Consider the following 18,063-nt stretch of genomic DNA (forward strand, 5'->3'; position numbering starts at 1 on the left):
TTCCTTTGTTATGAATGATGTCGTAATGTTCCACATTAATAATGATACCTTCCTATTCTGCAAATATCTTTTGAAGGACTTGAGAATGTATTATGTTGTTTTCATACTGACTCTCAACCTTTTAAGAGGGCATCTAAAATAGCTTCATCTCCTTCTGGTGCTTTATCTCCTTTCATGCTCTTTTATGGCCTATTCCGTGTCTGTCGAAACTTCAGGGTATTTTATGATTTAGGCATATTTTCTTCTGGGTTGCTGATTTGCATCGGTGTATAGTACCACAGAGAATTAGCATGTTCTCTACATAATCTTTGTTCCATTACGAAGTATAACAGAGAAGGAGCAAAATCCCCAAATCAAAACCAGAGAATTGTTATGCACCATATTGGTACTCTTATTATTTATTATTACATATTGCACCCCGGGTCACATTAAAAGAACAATAAGATGGCAAAGCCAAGCTCTCAAAAGTTAGGAAATACCAGAATTAAGGTTGCTTGTGCAGCCTTAATTTAGCCCCCTTGTGCGTACGCATTATGATACAGCCTTTAATCACATGATCACATATTATTTTTTCCATGGGATCCCTGCTCATTCAGCCTAAAGAACACGAAAATGTAATCATAGGAAATTGTTTTCAACTTTCTTTCGCCGATGTCACATGTATTCGTTCAGCAGAGCTCTGATTAAAATAATCCTAGACAGGCATGAGTTTTTATTACTATTTATTCTTTGCGTTACAGAAGTGTCTAGATCAGCGTTTCTCAAACTGGGGGTCCTGCCCCAAAAAGGAGTCTCAAGACAGTTGTGCGTGGGGGGGGGGGGTGTGTGTGTCACGAGATGGAAGGGTGGCAATACCGTACTTTCTGCACTGCTGCGGGCGGTGGTGCTGCCTTCAAAGCCGGGCGACTGGAGAGCGGCAGCTGCTGGCCGGGCGCCCAGCTCTGAAGGCAGAGCCGCCGCCCGCAGCAGCGCAGAAGTCAGGGTGGCCTGGTATAGTATTACTGTACTCCACCCTCCAGCAGTGTCCTTTATTTGGAAACTTGAAATATGGTCACCCTACTTTGCAGTTTTTTAAAGGCTTCACTGCCTTTGACTGCAGGAATAATGATTACATGCTTTATTTAGGGCTCCTTTGAGTATGTATAGTAATTTGCTATCACTTTTTTTTGGGGGGTGGGTGGGAGGGAATCATCACAGCCTGAAATATTTTCAAAGGGGGGCCCAGCAAAAAAAAGTTTGAGAACCCCTGTGCTGTGCAAACATACAGAGACAGTCCTTGCCTCAAAGAGCTTATAAATTAAGTGCACAAGCCAGACAAACGGTGGGTGAAACGAAGTATTATTATCCCCATTTTACAGATGCTATGGGGAAATGAAGAGAGTCGCTCAAGGTGACATAGGAAGCCTGTGGCAGAGATGGGAAATGAACTCCTGAGTATCATCACTCCAGTGCCTAGTGACAAGACCACCCTTTCTCTCATGTAATTCTATCAGCTGATTTTTATTTTGTCATACAAAGAACAATCTACTCTGTGCCAGATCTTGAAATCCCTTACTCAGATGAGTAATCCCTTGAAATCAATGGGACTCCATGTGTGAGTTAGAGATTGCAGGATTGGGCCCTCTCTCGTCCAGAACCCTGTAGGTGAAATTCACACAGAGACAGGGAGTGAAAGCAAGAGAACGTGGACAATTCATTGTATTTTCTAAACGGTGCCCTATGTGTATTTTGCATCTAGCATACTCAGGTTTATAGCTGTAGCCCAGCTATGGAAAAACCCACGTATCTAAACACTGCAGCTTAAACGAGCCTTGACTAGAGAAGACAACCAATGTGTAATCTTGTTCCGGGTGTGTGCGTGCGTGTGTGGGCAAGCTGTCTGCACCGCTCAACTGCGGGTAACACATGGGCACCCTGCAAAACTCTCAGAGAGGTTAACAGAACTGAAAGAAAAGGCAACAGACTAGTTTGCATTCACTTTCAAAACAAAACAGCCCCCAAAGGCAATGAATGCCTGATGCACATGTGCAGCAACATTGTTACAGTTGCCTAGGAACCAGTCCGAGAGGCATGCTGGAGAGGAAAATGGGCTCTAATACAGTAAATGAATGGAAGAGACTTGGCACTGATATGGACACAGGTTTTCCCTTGCATGAGGCGCTTGGCAGAATAGTGCCCTCCTCCCTTTGCTTTTGGCGACACACTTACTCTCTTAACCAGGCAGCTTGACATGGACAGGAGAAAAATTTTTATGCATTGTTTGAAAACTTCATGTCCAAATACAGTACTTCAGACCTGCTTTAAAAATTATGCATCTGCTATATAGATTACAGCATGTAAGGAATAGACACTATATCTGGACCTATGCACCCAGTCTAGGTTATTAAGCCTATGCCCAGATATCATATTCTGGAATTTCCCGCACTAAATACAGATTGCAGTGAAACAAATTGTAATTATGGCCCTCGTTAGTATACACACAATCATCAAATGAGGGCTGCTCTTAGTATGTTAATGCTTCCTGCTTATAGATAATATTCTAGGTTGAATGCACTCTGAGGCTAAAGAACAGTACAAACAACTACTTAATCCTCAAACCATCCCATGTGAGGTAGGCAATTGTTATCCCAGTTTGATAGTTGCAGAAACTGAAGAAAAGAGCTAGCAATGTGTGACCAGCAATGTGTATTCACTGAACAGTTTACTTTGATAACAGTTTACTCTGACAGCAAACCTAAAGCACAGATGCATGCTGGCCAGGTCTGAAACCCATGGAACATGTGAATAAATTAAATTAAATTAAATAGAGCCTGATTCTGCTACTCCTACATTGGTATAAGCTGTTGTGATAGTACCTAGGGGATCTAACCCAAATGTGCAAGGTGCCGTGCAAACACAGAACACAGACAGTCTCTACAAAGAGTTTACAATCTAATTATAAGACGAAAGAAAAACAGTGGATATAACAAACACACGAGCGCTCCCTTTGATTTCTATAGGAGCACTGGCATGGCAAGGTTCTACTCAACATTAGAATAGCAGAACTGGGATCCATGTCAGTACGATTTACTCACCTGTACAAGTGGTGCTGGATCAGGCTCAAATTTATGTAGCACACCATATATTGTAGTTTAAAATTAGCATTTGGAGCCAAATACGAAGACAAACACTGGGGATGATTCTGATCTAGCTTGAACCAGGGACAATCCATAAGACTTCACTAGAATTACTGCTGATTTACACCACAGCAAGTGATTTACGCCACTGGGCCTGATTGCAACACCCTGCTGTTCCCCGCTGGCAATGTTGTACAGCCACTCTGCACAGCTGAAAACTACCATGCAGGGTGCAAAGCTACAGAGAATCATGCCTGCTGCGTGCCTGGGCATAATCAGCTAAAAACCAACATTCACCTCAGAGTCTCCTATGACAGTGGGCTCAACAGCAGGGAAAGCACTTTGCTTTAACAAGCTGATGTTTCTGAATGACAGTTGTGTTGATCTACTGAATTAATGGTATTTATTAACATATAACAACAGGCTCAAGCAAAGTAGGCAATGTAAAGAAATTCTGCAGCTCTGAGGGCTATTTCTTCGGTTGCTCTTGGTTAAGGCAGCAAGCCTGTCTTTAACTTCCCGTTAATTATGTCTACATTTAATGCCGTTGGGTTTCCAGGGTGTTTTATGTCCCACTCATCTATTTATATTTCCAGATTTGCACTCAACAGGGAGCTTTAAGGGATAAGCATCAGTCACAGCTGGATTCTGTAGGTCTACAACTGAGAATGAGAGTAATGTGACAAATTTGGGGGTCAGACCTAGTGCACAGGAAACCCGAAAAGTGACACTGAAAATTTATTTACAAAAATTAAAAATGTAGAGCCAGTCCCTCGGCTAGTGTCAGCAGGCGAAGAGCCACTGTAGTCAAAAACCAGAAGACAAAGAAAAAGCACATAACCTTTATTATGCATAAAATATAATCTCATAATTTTTTAAGGGCAACATGATGATGTGTGAGCCCTTGGGGCTGGTGGTACTGCCAGCAGGGAGATGGGGAAGATTTAAAGAGAGCGGAGCTGCTAGGATGATGGAGTTTCCCCAACTGCAAACTGGGGAAAATGGTAAAGACCTCCTTTGTAAAGTTCTTAAAGATCTAAGGCTGATCTATGGCTATGTCCGAGCTAGGAGTTATTATTATTATTTGGTCAGAGGTGGGGTGTTTTCTGGGAAGCAGGGAGAGATGAATTGGGTGCATGGCCTGAGGAGTGGCTCTGCACTGGGGGAAGGAGAGTGGGGGAAGATCTGCGATGGCAGGTAGAAAGGTAAGTGGTATTTGATCTCGGAAAGAAGAGAGATCAGGGATGCAGATCAAGTCGCAGAAGAGAGTAGGAAGGGAGATGGGCACCATGTTCAGGCAGGAGGGAGGTGCAGCCAGGAGGTGGTGCTGAACTTAAATGATGGTGTGGAACAAAATTGTGGTGAAGCCACGTCCCTGTTACCCTGACTACATCCCTGTACACCTGACTCTGGGCCTGACCCTTCAAACATGGCCATGAGTACCAAGGCTTATGTGAGTAGTTCCACTGAGTTAGATGGGTGGAGCACCCAAATGCCTGAGTGTTTGCAGGACTGGGCCCAATGTCTGTTTTATGCAGGACACGTCTAGCCAAGATAATTTTGTTAGTAAAGAAGGTCTAGGTAAAAAAGAAAGGTAGCAGTCAGAACCGAGACTCTCAAATCTACCTTTTAAATGAATGCTTCTTCAAAATAGAATGCTTGTTAGGAAAGTCACTGTGTTACGTAGGCCCAGGTAACTATTCAACCTTTTTCCAGTTGCATATTCCAATTACATAGTTACGGTTCAACTCTGCAAAGACACCAAAACCAAAGCTTGGTCCAGAAGATTTTGACCAGATATGACAGATGCACATGGGGTCAGATTGTCAAAAGGACTCAGTTCCCATTTAGGTACCTACATAAAGGTCACCGTTTTAAAAAAAACAGGGCTCAACACTCTGCAGTCGACGTGCCACTTAGGGCCAGATTTTCGACAGATCAGCAGTTGGTACGCTGACCTGTTTGGAAAATCTGGCCCTTCTGGAAGTACTCTCTGCGATGCCTTTTAGTATCTGTACTCAGCATAGATCTTTGATATTCCCACAAAGGCTCAAATGCATTTTTCTCCAATGGCAGTGCAGCCATAACACAATACAGCCACGATCTTGCAAAGAATTACAGGTGTATTTAACTTTATGGACTGTGACTAGTCCCACTGACTTCTGTAAAACAAGGTGTACAGTTAGGAACATGCATAAGTCTTTGCAGGAATGTGGCTTAAGCTTACAGTGGCATCTACAGTGGTTGATACAGCACTGCTATTTTAAACCTAAGTTTTTATGTTTTTACCTTAAAACTTTATGCCTTACCTGACATTGGGAGAACATTAACTTTGCAAAGTTAGAACAGTTTAACCTTGACATAACAGAACCACTCTCAACAGTTCTAAAATAGAGATACAAAAACACATTTCACCAAAATACGAAGTCATTCAACAAGTGAGTGACTTGGCCTGCTGAATGCAAGGAGACTACTCCCAGGAGTAAAATCATTCATGTAAGTAAGTGTTGGCAAGATCAGGACCTTATTCACTGGGTAGCATTAAACTTAACCTTAAACACAAGACATAACATTTTATCTAAGTAGAAAGAGAGAAAACCCTTACAAAGGATAATCCTACTCACGGTGAGAAGTGACTTACTTTGGGTGAAGTCCTAATAAAACTACTTATGGAGTAAGGTGCAACTCAACTTAAGGGTGGCAGAATCGGACACAAATTAACCATTTCATTCAATTTCTGAATCAATGAAATTTTCCCAGGTAATTCATGAGATTTACAGCCCTGATGTTTTAAAAGGTTGTTCTGGGTCGTAATACAAATAAGCACAATAAGTTATTATAGACAATTTTACATCCACAAGGATGTTATGTTTTCATTTCTGATTTATTTATTTTATTTTATTTCATTTCAGGATGAAGAGAAATAAGCTTTCCACCACAGAGCTGAGTAAGCAATAGCAGATTATATCCATGTATAGTGACCAGGTACTGACAAAACAGAGGACAACTCTGAAAACCCATTTAGAATCAGGGATATTAAAGCCTACTTTGAGACATTTTGGTCAATAAATTAACAACCTAATAGGAGATGATCAGTTGTTTAGTTGGTTTTTTTTTTTTCTGCACTAAACTTAAGTCTGGAATAAATTTTAACTCCAAGCAATAAAAGAGAAGGCAGATCCTGAGCTGGCGTAAATTGTAATAGCTTCAGTCAAGCCAATGGTACTATGACTAAATTTATACCAGCTGAGGATCTCGCCCCCGGAGTTTAAAATGACTGATTGGGCTTTCAATACATTTCTAATTATTTAAAGGACTCCCAAAGGAAGCAGAGTCTATGAAGTTTAGAAAGATCCTTGATGAGCACTTACTTAAATAAAGAAAGGATAGCTATAGAGGAGGGGAACCAGCACAGGGAAATCAAACGTAAATTGAAAGAGGCTTCCAATATGACTGGCCAATTTGTATTTTGCTGCTTCTGGACTATGGCCTATTTACATTCTGCACAGGATGGCTGCCTCCCAAGAGAAGCCACAGAAAGGAAATACCCTTAAAAAGCTTATAACTTTGTAAGTCCTCCCCTCCAGCACAGCTAAGACAGCAAACTGTTGTTCTGTATTGTTGAACCGGATGTCAGAAGACTGCCAAGCACGGCCCACAGACCTGCTAATTAAGTGAACTGATTGTGTTTGTTTTGGAACCATTTGCCAACAAAGGAATGTGTCATGCTGATTAGTGAGAGGAGGGTATGTAATATATGTGTATTCAAACCCAGATGAGTGCATAATCCAGGTATTCACTCTGTTTGCTCAAGGACTGACAAAAATGAACGGTGAGCAAACAAGCGGAGCAAAGAGAAACACCAGTCCTTTAAGAGGGGTCCCTTGTGCTTCCCCCTTTCTTTCTTAGATACCTCTGTCTAAACAAGGGCCCATCCTTCACAAATTCCAACTCAAAACAAAGGAGAATATTTTGGAATGAGACTTTCCTCTGCCTCAGCTGACATGAGACTCTGCATACGTTTACGGCCCTCGAAAGCTGAAGTCTAGCTGGGTCTGAAAGGGCCGGATCAGTGGTTCTCAACCAGGGGTACGTGTGCCCCTGGGGGTACACAGAGGTCTTCCAGGGGGTACATCAGCTCATCTAGATATTTGCCTAGTTTTAGAACAGGCTATATAAAAAGCACTACTAAAGTCAGTACAAACTACAGTTTCATACCATGACCTGTTTATACTGCTCTGTATACTATATACTAAAATGTAAGCACAATAGTTATATTCCAATTGATTTATTGTATAATTCTGTGGTAAAAATTCGAACGTCAGCAATTTTTTGGTAATAATGTGGGGTGACGCTTTTGTATTCTTATGTCTGATGCTGTCAGCAAGTAGTTTTAGGGGGATGAAACTTGGGGGTATGCAAGACAGAGCAGACCCCTGAACGGGCTGCAGCAGTCTGGAAGGTTGGGACTCACTGAGCTAGACTAGGGGGTCTCAACCTTTTTCTTTCTGAGGCCCCCACAACATGCTATAGAAACTCCACGGCCCAGCTGTGCCACAACGGCTGTTTTTCTGCATATAAGAGCATAGGTGCCAGGACGAGGGTGTAGCCGCATCCCCTGGCTTGAAGTGACTTCCATCATATACAGGGTTCAATGGCTCTCACCTCCACTATACAAATTGTTCCAGCCCCCACTGTATAAAACCCAGAGCCGGCATTAGGGGGCAGAAAGCAGGGCAATTGTCCGGGTCCCCATGCCACATGGGGCCCTGCGAAGCTAAGTTGCTCAGGTTTCGGCTCCAGCCCTGGAGAGTGGGGCTCGGGGCAGTGGGATTTCGGCTTTCTGCTCTGGGCTCCAGTGGCTCCGCTTGGGGGACCCCCCTGAAACCTGCTTGTGGCCCCCAGGGGGCCTCAGATCCCGGGTTGAGAACTGCTGAGCGAGATGACAGCTGTTACTCTGGTCCCTCCAAAGTGTGTGAGCTATTTAGTAGGAAGCAGAAAGGCCAGGCTGTGGCAAAAACAACTCCACACCCAAATCAGGACACACAAACTCACTTTGCCTTTCAACCATTTAATGAAGGGGTCACTGAACAAAGAACAACTTATTTTTGCCATCAACTGCAGATCAGTTTATTACTTGTTTTCTATCCTAAATTTAATAAAAAGAAGCTAAAACAATACTAAGGTCCAAATTCTGTTCTGGGTTACACCAGTGCAATCCCATTGATTTCAGTGGGTATGTGCTGGGACAGCTGAGAGCAGAATTTGGTCCTCTGGGACACTGGTGACCACGTTTTCAGCCAGCCCCAAATACTTCCTTTTCTTCCACATGCCACTGATGATGGCCGCAAAAGTTGCCATGCGCCTCTTTCTGAACGTGAAGAATCCAGTTCAATTTGCTAGTAAAACCAGTTGCATACTCAAAAACCGACAAGCAACACCAAAGTAAATTAGGCTTCTGAGTTAAAGCTGCCATTCTCTTCTTATCTTCACATCTATAGCATGGCACCAAAGAGTCTAGATGATCATAGGTACCATGAGTTGCAACACTTGGGGGCAAGAATATGAGAAAATGAGTGAATCCCAGAAAAGTGCAACTGAAAGTGAAAACTGCAACTGAAACCTAATTACAGCCTTGTGAACCTTGTAACAGAACATCTAAGTTACAAATCTAAGGGCTTGTCTCCACTTACCAGTGGACTGACATTGTGGCGATCGATCCACCGGGGGTTGATTTAGAGGGTCTAGTTAAGACCCGCTAAATCGACCGCTGATCACTCTCCCATCGACTCTGTACGAAGCATAAGGTAAGTCAACGAGAGAGTTTCTCCCGTCAACCCAGCGCAGTGTAGACACCGCAGCAAGTCGACCTAAGCTACGTCGACTCCAGCTACATTATTCACGAAGCTGGAATTGCATAACATATATCGACTTAACCCCGTAGTATAGACCTGCCCTAAATTTGCACCAATAGTTGTTTAAGAGGCCTGTTGTTTTATATTCCAGTAAAAAGTACAGCACAAGTCATGTCTTCAGGTTTAGATGAGTAAGAGCATCCAAGTTCTCTGAATCTTGTTCTGGTTTTCTCTTCTCACAGGTATAGTTTATTCTGTGTATTGTAACTATTTCTATCTATCTGTGTAGGTCCTTATATTATGCCTATCACCATGATGAGAGGCTAGATCAGCAATCTTTGTCATGTGTGTCACACAGTGGCATATATGAAAGTTTCTGCTTTCCCCTCTGCTCCCCATGTGCTGGTGGAGCACCAAGTGAAATATACAAGCTCACTTGTCAACGTCACTTGCCTCTGGTTGCAGGTGGAATAGAGCAGGAACATTAAATTGAAAGGATCTGGTTAGTTTCTCTTTCCTGCTCTGCTGCAAGGCAGAATGGGGTATTGGCAAGGAGAGGGAAAAAACTAGTGAGGAGGGAAAGCGGTGAGGCTGGGGAAGGATGGGGATAAAAGCAAGGATTAGCAAACGAAGAGGAGGGAGGGGAGCAAAAGAAATGAACAGCTAAAAATGGAGAGCAACGTTGGAGACCCTTCAAAGATTAAGAATGAGCTCTCAAAACTGGATACTCTCATAAAAAAAACAACCTTGCACACAAACTTCCTCATGACTGGACTTTACAAAAACTAGACAAGCCATTTACAACACACACTTTGCTTCTCTACAAAAGAAAAAGGACACTAAACTATCTAAACTACTACATGCCACAAGGGGCCACAGCAATGGTTCCCTTAACCCACCCAGCAATATTGTTAATCTATCCAACTATACTCTTAGCCCAGCAGAAGAATCTGTCCTATCTCGGGGCCTCTCCTTCTGCCCCTCCACCCCCACGAACTTGATACAGTTCTGTGGTGACCTAGAATCCTATTTTCGACATCTCCAACTCAAGGAATATTTCCAACACACCCCTGAACAACATGCTAATCCACAGAGACCTTCCTACCAACACTACAAAAAGAAGGATTCTAGGTGGACTCCTCCTGAAGGTCGAAACAACAGACTGGACTTCTACATAGAGTGCTTCCGCCGATATGCACGAGCTGAAATTGTGGAAAAGCAGCATCACTTGCCCCATAACCTCAGCCATGCAGAACACAATGCCATCCACAGCCTCAGAAAGAACTCTGACATCATAATCAAAAAGGCTGACAAAGGAGGTGCTGTCGTCATCATGAATAGGTCGGAATATGAACAAGAGGCTGCTAGGCAGCTCTCCAACACCACTTTCTACAAGCCATTACCCTCTGATCTCACTGAGGGTTACCAAAAGAAACTACACCATTTGCTCAAGAAACTCCCTGAAAAAGCACAAGAACAAATCCACACAGACACATCCCTGGAACCCTGACCTTGGGTATTCTATCTACTACCCAAGATCCATAAACCTGGAAATCCTGGACGCCCCATCATCTCAGGCATTGGCACCCTGACAGCAGGATTGTCTGGCTATGTAGACTGCCTCCTCAGGCCCTACACTACCAGCACTCCCAGCTATCTTCGAGACACCACTGACTTCCTGAGGAAACTACAATCCATCGGTGATCTTCCTGAAAACAGCATTCTGGCCACTATGGATGTAGAAGCCCTCTACACCAACATTCCACACAAAGATGGACTACAAGCCGTCAGGAACAGTATCCCCAATAAAGTCACAGCAAACCTGGTGGCTGAACTTTGTGACTTTGTCCTCACCCATAACTATTTCACATTTGGGGACAATGTATACCTTCAAACCACTGGCACTGCTATGGGTACCCGCATGGCCCCACAGTACGCCAACATTTTTATGGTTGACTTAGAACAACGCTTCCTCAGCTCTCGTCTCCTAATGCCCCTACTCTACTTGCGCTACAATGATGACATCTTCATCATCTGGACCCATGGAAAAGAAGCCCTTGAGGAATTCCACCATGATTTCAACAATTTCCATCCCACCATCAACCTCAGCCTGGACCAGTCCACACAAGAGATCCACTTCCTGGACACTACGGTGCTAATAAGCGATGGTCACATAAACACCACCCTATACCGGAAACTTACTGACCGCTATTCCTACCTACATGCTCCAGCTTTCACCCAGATCACACCACACGATCCATTGTCTAAAGCCAAGCTCTACGATACAACCGCATTTGCTCCAACCCCTCAGACAGAGACAAACACCTACAAGATCTCTATCAAGCATTCTTACAACTACAATACCCACCTGCTGAAGTGAAGAAACAGATTGACAGAGCCAGAAGAGTACCCAGAAGTCACCTACTACAGGACAGGCCCAACAAAGAAAATAACAGAACACCACTAGCCATCACCTTCAGCCCCCAACTAAAACCTCTCCAGTGCATCATCAAGGATCTACAACCTATCCTGAAGGACGACCCATCACTCTCACAGATCTTGGGAGACAGGCCAGTCCTTGCTTACAGACAGCCCCTCAACCTGAAGCAAATACACACCAGCAACCACACACCACACAACAAAAACACTAACACAGGAACCTATCCTTGCAACAAAGCCTGTTGCCAACTGTGTCCACATATCTATTCAGGGGACACCATCATAGGACCTAATCACATCAGCCACACTATCAGAGGCTCGTTCACCTGCACATCTACCAATGTGATATATGCCATCATGTGCCAGCAATGCCCCTCGGCCATGTACATTGGTCAAACTGGACAGTCTCTACGTAAAAGAATAAATGGACACAAATCAGATGTCAAGAATTATAACATTAAAAAACCAGTCGGAGAACACTTCAGTCTCTCTGGTCACTTGATTACAGACCTAAAAGTCGCAATATTACAACAAAAAGACTTCAAAAACAGACTCCAATGAGAGACTGCTGAATTGGAATTAATTTGCAAACTGGACACAATTAACTTAGGCTTGAAGAGAGACTGGGAGTGGATGGGTCATTACACAAAGTAAAACTATTTCCCCATGTTTATTCCCCCCTCCCCCACCCCCCACTGTTCCTCAGATGTTCTTGTCAACAGCTGGAAATGGCCCACCTTGATTATCACTACAAAACGTTCTCCCCCCCACCCGCCAGTATTAGCTCATCTTAAGTGATCACTCTCCTTACAGTGTGTATGATAACACCCATTATTTCATGTTCTCTGTGTATATAAATCTCCCCACTGTACTTTCCACTGAATGCATCCGATGAAGTGAGCTGTAGCTCACGGAAGCTTATGCTCAAATAAATTTTTTAGTCTCTAAGGTGCCACAAGTCCTCCTTTTCTTTTTATAATTAAACCTGTTACTGAAAAAAGCTTCCTTTGGCGGGCACGACTTCAATAATTATTTTGCATTTGTTGCATTGTGCCACTTGAACAAAAATAACTGCTGACCTCTGCATGTACAAATAGAGAGAGGAGCTGTTTCACTCGGCTTTCACTAGCCCTTTGAGAAATGCTACCTGTTTCAGGAAAGTTTTAAATTCTGCAAGTGTGAGGTACGCAGTCTCTGGTTTCAGTTGCCAGGCTGTTGACACTACAAACGCCAGGGCTTTGGTGGCCAATCAAACATTCAACAGGCAAATTGTGTACACATACACACTTCAATTAAGCTTCACTACCTGACTATTTCACTACTTATTTTTCTGTTCTCATCATGCTTTGTGGATATCTTTAATTGTTTAGTATGGTCTTAATAGTCTTCTTACGCCATTTCATCTAAGTCTTTCCCTTTCCAACTTCTCCGTCCAGATACATTTTTCTTGCACACCATTTATAAAACAAAACTGCACACCTTGTTTAATTTATGTCCCACGCTTTGTCTCCACATTTCTTGGAATGTGAATTCAGAGAAAGAATGTGCAAATACTCTTTGAAAGACATGTCAGCCTGAAACCCCCAACAGGCTGGCCTTGGCCACTCCTGACACAGAGATCTTTGTCAACTCAACGCTGAATTTTTAACAAGCTGATCCTGATCATCCCCAGAGTAGGCTCCTCTAACTTTTGTTGCTTTAATTCTACTAATGCAACCTGACAATAAATTAAGATGACGGTGTATTTGCAAAGGACAGATTGTACTGCTGGAGGTGTCATTGCCTTGATGGATAAGAAATTCAAGGTCTTTACTTCTTGTGATTGTTCTAAACCCAAGGAACTTCTTGAAAAAGTAAGAACATTGCTCCAGTGTTCTGGTCAAATTCCAGTTTGGGTTACTGCATTGAGCCTTGTTAGATTGTCCATGTGATTTCAACTGGATACACTATCCATCCTCACTTCCTGTTCCCAGACTGTTATTAAACAGCTGTTGTATTCTCACCTAGAGGCAGCTATATTTTAGTGGTGGGTGGGTGAGATGACTTCTGTCTGTGTGCGTGCGTATGTGTACACGTGGATGTCAATATAAATCTATGTATACACACACGGACAATAGAGTATCAGTTATATCCTTACCCCACAGTAAGGGAGCGGCTGTAACTCAGAAGAGGTGATTATTATCTAATAACGCATGGGTACATTCTTCCATAGGTCCAGTGAAATCGAAGGCAAGAAAGACCTAAAAAGACATCCTCAGCTTTGGATTTGTAGGGCCCTGTGCGAACTCAGTTGTATTTAGCCACAGGGAGATTTCAAGCATTCCTGCTGCAAAGCAGCCCCTGGGCACCTCTATCCTTTTGAGCGTTAGCAGTGGGATCTACAGGTGTTTGAGAGCTATGTGAAATGGGGCTTTAGGTCCTTTTGAACCAGATAAATGACAAAGTGGCCCTTCTCCATCTATCTGCATGCAGGCTCAGGGATGGCCTCTCCGGAACACAAGTCCAGGTTAAGACATCCTTAACTTCGAACTAGTGAGGCCCACTCCCCACAAGCGCTGAAATGGAATGTCATTTGACCTGGAATTTGAGAGGATAAGACATACAGGTAAAACATATGAAAGGAAGCATACTGTACCTGCTTGTTGAAATATCCTCAAAGGGGTAAAGGATCTCTCCATTGTTACAAATCTCACAGATGAAGCCCTTTTGGCTACAAAGGCTGCAGCTGTACACATGAGAGGTGGCAAACTTGATTACCTTCCCCAAGAAAGGAGCCAATTTTCCTTCAATGACCTGGAAGAAGAAAACAATGACATTAACAAACCCATAAAGGAGCAGGATTCCTTGAAACAGTGACAGGTTTGTCTCACTTTCATTAAGACAGGGAAGTGTCTACTCACAGCCAGCTGAAATAATCTGGAAATAAGAAATAAGAAGAGAACACTTCAACCTCTCTGGCCACTCAGTAAAAGACTTAAGGGTGGCAATTTTGCAACAGAAAAGCTTCAAAAACATACTCCAAGGAGAAATTGCTGAGCTTGAATTAATATGCAAACTAGATACCATTAACTTGGGTTTGAATAGAGACTGGGAGTGGCTGGGTCATTACACATATTGAATCTATTTCCCCATGTTAAGTATCCTCACACCTTCTTGTCAACTGTCTAAATGGGCCATCTTGATTATCACTACAAAAGTTTTTTTCTCCTGCTGATAATAGCTCATCTTAATTAATTAGCCTCTTACAGTTTGTATGGCAACTTCTACCTTCTCTGTATATGATATATCTTCTTATTATATGTTCCATTCTATGCATCCGATGAAGTGGGCTGTAGCTCATGAAAGCTTATGCTCTAATAAATTTGTTAGTCTCTAAGGTGCCACAAGTACTCCTGTTCTTTTTGCAGATACAGACTAACACAGCTGCTACTCTGAAACTTGAAATAATCTGAATATAATTCTCATTTATAGCTGCATGAAAATCATAAGTATGGTCAAAGTAATATTAATGGTCAAATCTGTGCAGAACTGACAATGGTAAAAAGTGGAAAATTCATGGGATCGCTCCCCCGTTAAGCGTATATATGGCAACAACATTACTGAATAGTGGATCATTCTTTGTACTACATATGTTCAAATACCAAGGCACGATGGGATAAGATAGGGGTTTGTCTACACCACGGGGGAATGCGCTCTAGGGGGTGTGATTTCTAAAATGCACTAACTGGTCTGGGCAGACTCTGCTGGCGGACACTAATCATTTCCTAGTGCCCTTCAACGTAGTGCTGTTTGAAACACTACTACGTTAAAGTGCACTAGGGAACTTTTAGTGCACACCAGTGGCGGTCACACAGACCAATTAATGTGCAACGTGTAGTGCCTTTAGAAACCACACCCCCACAGAGCGCACTACCCCACCGTGTAGACAAGCCTAAGAAGAGTTTCGTTCTTTCATATAAACACAAATGCAGAAAGATCTGTGAAACTACCTTAAATTCTTTTCCTTTACTGTTACTTTTTATTCATATTTTTTTGGCCCAACCTCCAATGATGTTTTAAAATCCAAATTTTCTCTTCATTCACTTTTATCAGGAAACACAACTCTGCACCCAAATCTGTTTTTCCCATTGATCAAATGGAGGTTTCTAATTCTAACAGAGGTGATTTTTTGGTACATCGATAACCATTCCAACATTGTATTTATTCTTTTCTACAACTAGATGAATTCTAAAATAAATTATTCAAAGGAAATGCCAGTTTCCCCTTAAGTGACTAGTTCTCTAGTCAAAAAGACCCACATCAATCCACTATCAGACAATAGTGTAAGGCAATCAGAAGTGATTTGCACTCTTTTATTGGTGTGAAAAAACTGTCATGTAGATTAAGCCCCTAGCCACACCACTCCTCTAAATTTCTGATTCAGTGACAACCTTTCAGTAAGGGCGCTTCAGGCAAAATACTTCTTCAGACAAAATTTCATGAACTTTAAGAAATTCTGCTAGTGTAGGGAGTAATGAGCAAAGCACAGGGCCCTCATATGATACCTTTCCTCCCCTCTCTTCCCATGGTGTGAATGGCAGCCTGCTAGACTACTGGTAGAAATGTGTCGTAGGATTTCATACTGACCTACAGTTAATAGGAACATCATAACTGTTCTTTAAAGGAGTATGCTAAAGATGCCCCCAGCTCCCAAATAGATGAAGGATCATATTTAAACGTGTGCCTAACTTGCCAGGTTGGGCTCACATGGATTTTCAACACATTTTGCCCAACGGTTTTAAATCACATGGTTTCATACCACTTGAGTTTCACTGGATATTTCAAGTTGATACAAAGCCAATGTGGCCAAGGTGAAGCTCAAAGCAGGTACTCCTTTTCTTTTTGCGAATACAGACTAACACGGCTGTTACTCTGAAAACAAAGCTGGTGAATACAAATCCCAGTAGCATTCTTCATCTCTGTCTAGCAGTGTTATTTCTTAAGGCCCATTCTATCCCACCACCCTTCCCATCACCATCACTGGGAGAACACGAGCAGGAAAGGAAATTTAATGGATGCCACTGAATGGAAGTGTCCCCTCCTTGCCAAAGCTCTGCACTGTTGAGAACATCTGCGAGAACAGGAAGCGGCGATGTTATTGCTAGCATTACAGATAGGACATCTGCTCATGTTTGAGGGGAAAATGACGTTCCTATTGCATCCTGGCATAGGAAGATCCCTTATAGTGGAACATAAACAATTCAGAAAGGTCACTGCATGTAACGGAACATGAAGGCTTGGTTCAAGGCACTGACACTAACCTTATAGGAAGATCCAAACCTGAGGAGCAACAAGTTAATGCTGCAGTGTTAGAACGAAAGTAAGATCTTTTGCTTTCAAACTCAAGAGGGTCAAAAGTCCAAATCAAGCGGGGTGGGGTGGGGGGGTGGAGGACGGAAGTTTAGAGGCATCCAAGAAGCATGAGACACAGCCGCTGTGTTGCTTAAACGTCTTGTCTAGAGTTTCAAAGCTGGCTAGTGATTTTGGGGTGCCTCAGGTATTTTTTGGGTCCCAACCCGAGCCACCTTAATGGGACCTGAATTTCAGGGTGGTTGCTGAGCACGGCCTGAAAGTCAGGCCTCTTTTACATGGGGCACTGAGCAGCTGAGTTGCCCCCAAATCACCAGTCAGAAAACCTTGGCCAGAAAACCATAATTGGAACCAACAGACTAAGAGGACTGGCTAAATGGGGGGAGGGAGTTATTATGTATATTTGAAGGACTCTTGTTTAAATATTAAAACAAAAAGAAATCAGGTCCGTGTCAGAATGCAAGTAACGTGTGAGGAGAAAGCAGGGCCCGGAGTTTCGTCTTTGTCATTTAAAGAACACTTCTCCATGATTCATTCACTCCCTGCTCCCTCTCCAAGCCTGTGGAAATGCTTCAATTTCTGCACCTCAGAGAGCGTTAACTCTCTGGGAGCGGCAGCAACCCCCCCAAAGAAAGGCTCTTCCAACACCGACGCATGGAATGTACACACACAGCTTCAGCAAAGGCAATAACTTACAGGCATTTTTCTAACAGGAAGGCACGGATAATGTTGTAGCCCCTGACAGCACATGCTGCAAATTACACATCAGTAAAGCGAGGCCTGGTTTTAACATTAACCCATTACGCTACACGGGCACTCACCCAACAGCACCCCTTTGAACAGGAAAAGATCCTTTGCAATACTCCTAGGGATCTAAGGACTGATCCAGCACACAGAACAGGGTGTAGCAAGTGCTTGGTCCTATGGGCAAGATACAGCTGTTGCTTCATACAGCACTGCACTAACTTCTATATGCATTTCAGAGGTTGAGCGATGCCACCTGGATAGTTACGCTGGTCTACACTACAGCGTTAAGTTGACGTAAGGCAGCTAATGTCAGCCTAACTCTGTAAGTGTCTACAGTACAATGTTGCTCCCGCTGATGTAAGTTGCCCACTACACTGACCTAATAACTACAGCTCCGCGAGAAGCGTAGCACTTAGATCAATGTAGTTAGGGTGACGCAGTGTGAAGTACCAGGGTCAGGAACGGGATAGCTAATAAATCAGACGATATCATAAAGCTCTGGTACGCCCACACTTTGAATACTGTGTGCAGGTCTGGTCACACATCCCAAAAAAGAT

The 18,063-nt window shown here is 43.1% G+C and overlaps 1 protein-coding gene across 3 annotated transcripts in view; it reads right to left on the reverse strand.

Annotated features, from left to right (window-relative positions):
* PLEKHM3 (pleckstrin homology domain containing M3) overlaps positions 1–18,063 on the reverse strand; it is a 152,889-nt gene that overhangs the window by 37,530 nt on the left and 97,296 nt on the right. For all 3 annotated transcript variants that reach the window (XR_013347492.1, XM_077829984.1, XM_077829985.1), the window contains one exon: positions 14,046–14,203. Coding sequence is in view for 2 of the 3 variants with exons in the window: in XM_077829984.1 (XP_077686110.1) it covers positions 14,046–14,203 (158 nt within the window). In the remaining variant the exon portion in view is untranslated. The remainder of the gene's footprint in view (positions 1–14,045; positions 14,204–18,063) is intronic.

This window comes from Eretmochelys imbricata, chromosome 11, assembly GCF_965152235.1.
Source record: "Eretmochelys imbricata isolate rEreImb1 chromosome 11, rEreImb1.hap1, whole genome shotgun sequence".
In the NCBI taxonomy this organism is placed as follows: domain Eukaryota; kingdom Metazoa; phylum Chordata; order Testudines; family Cheloniidae; genus Eretmochelys; species Eretmochelys imbricata.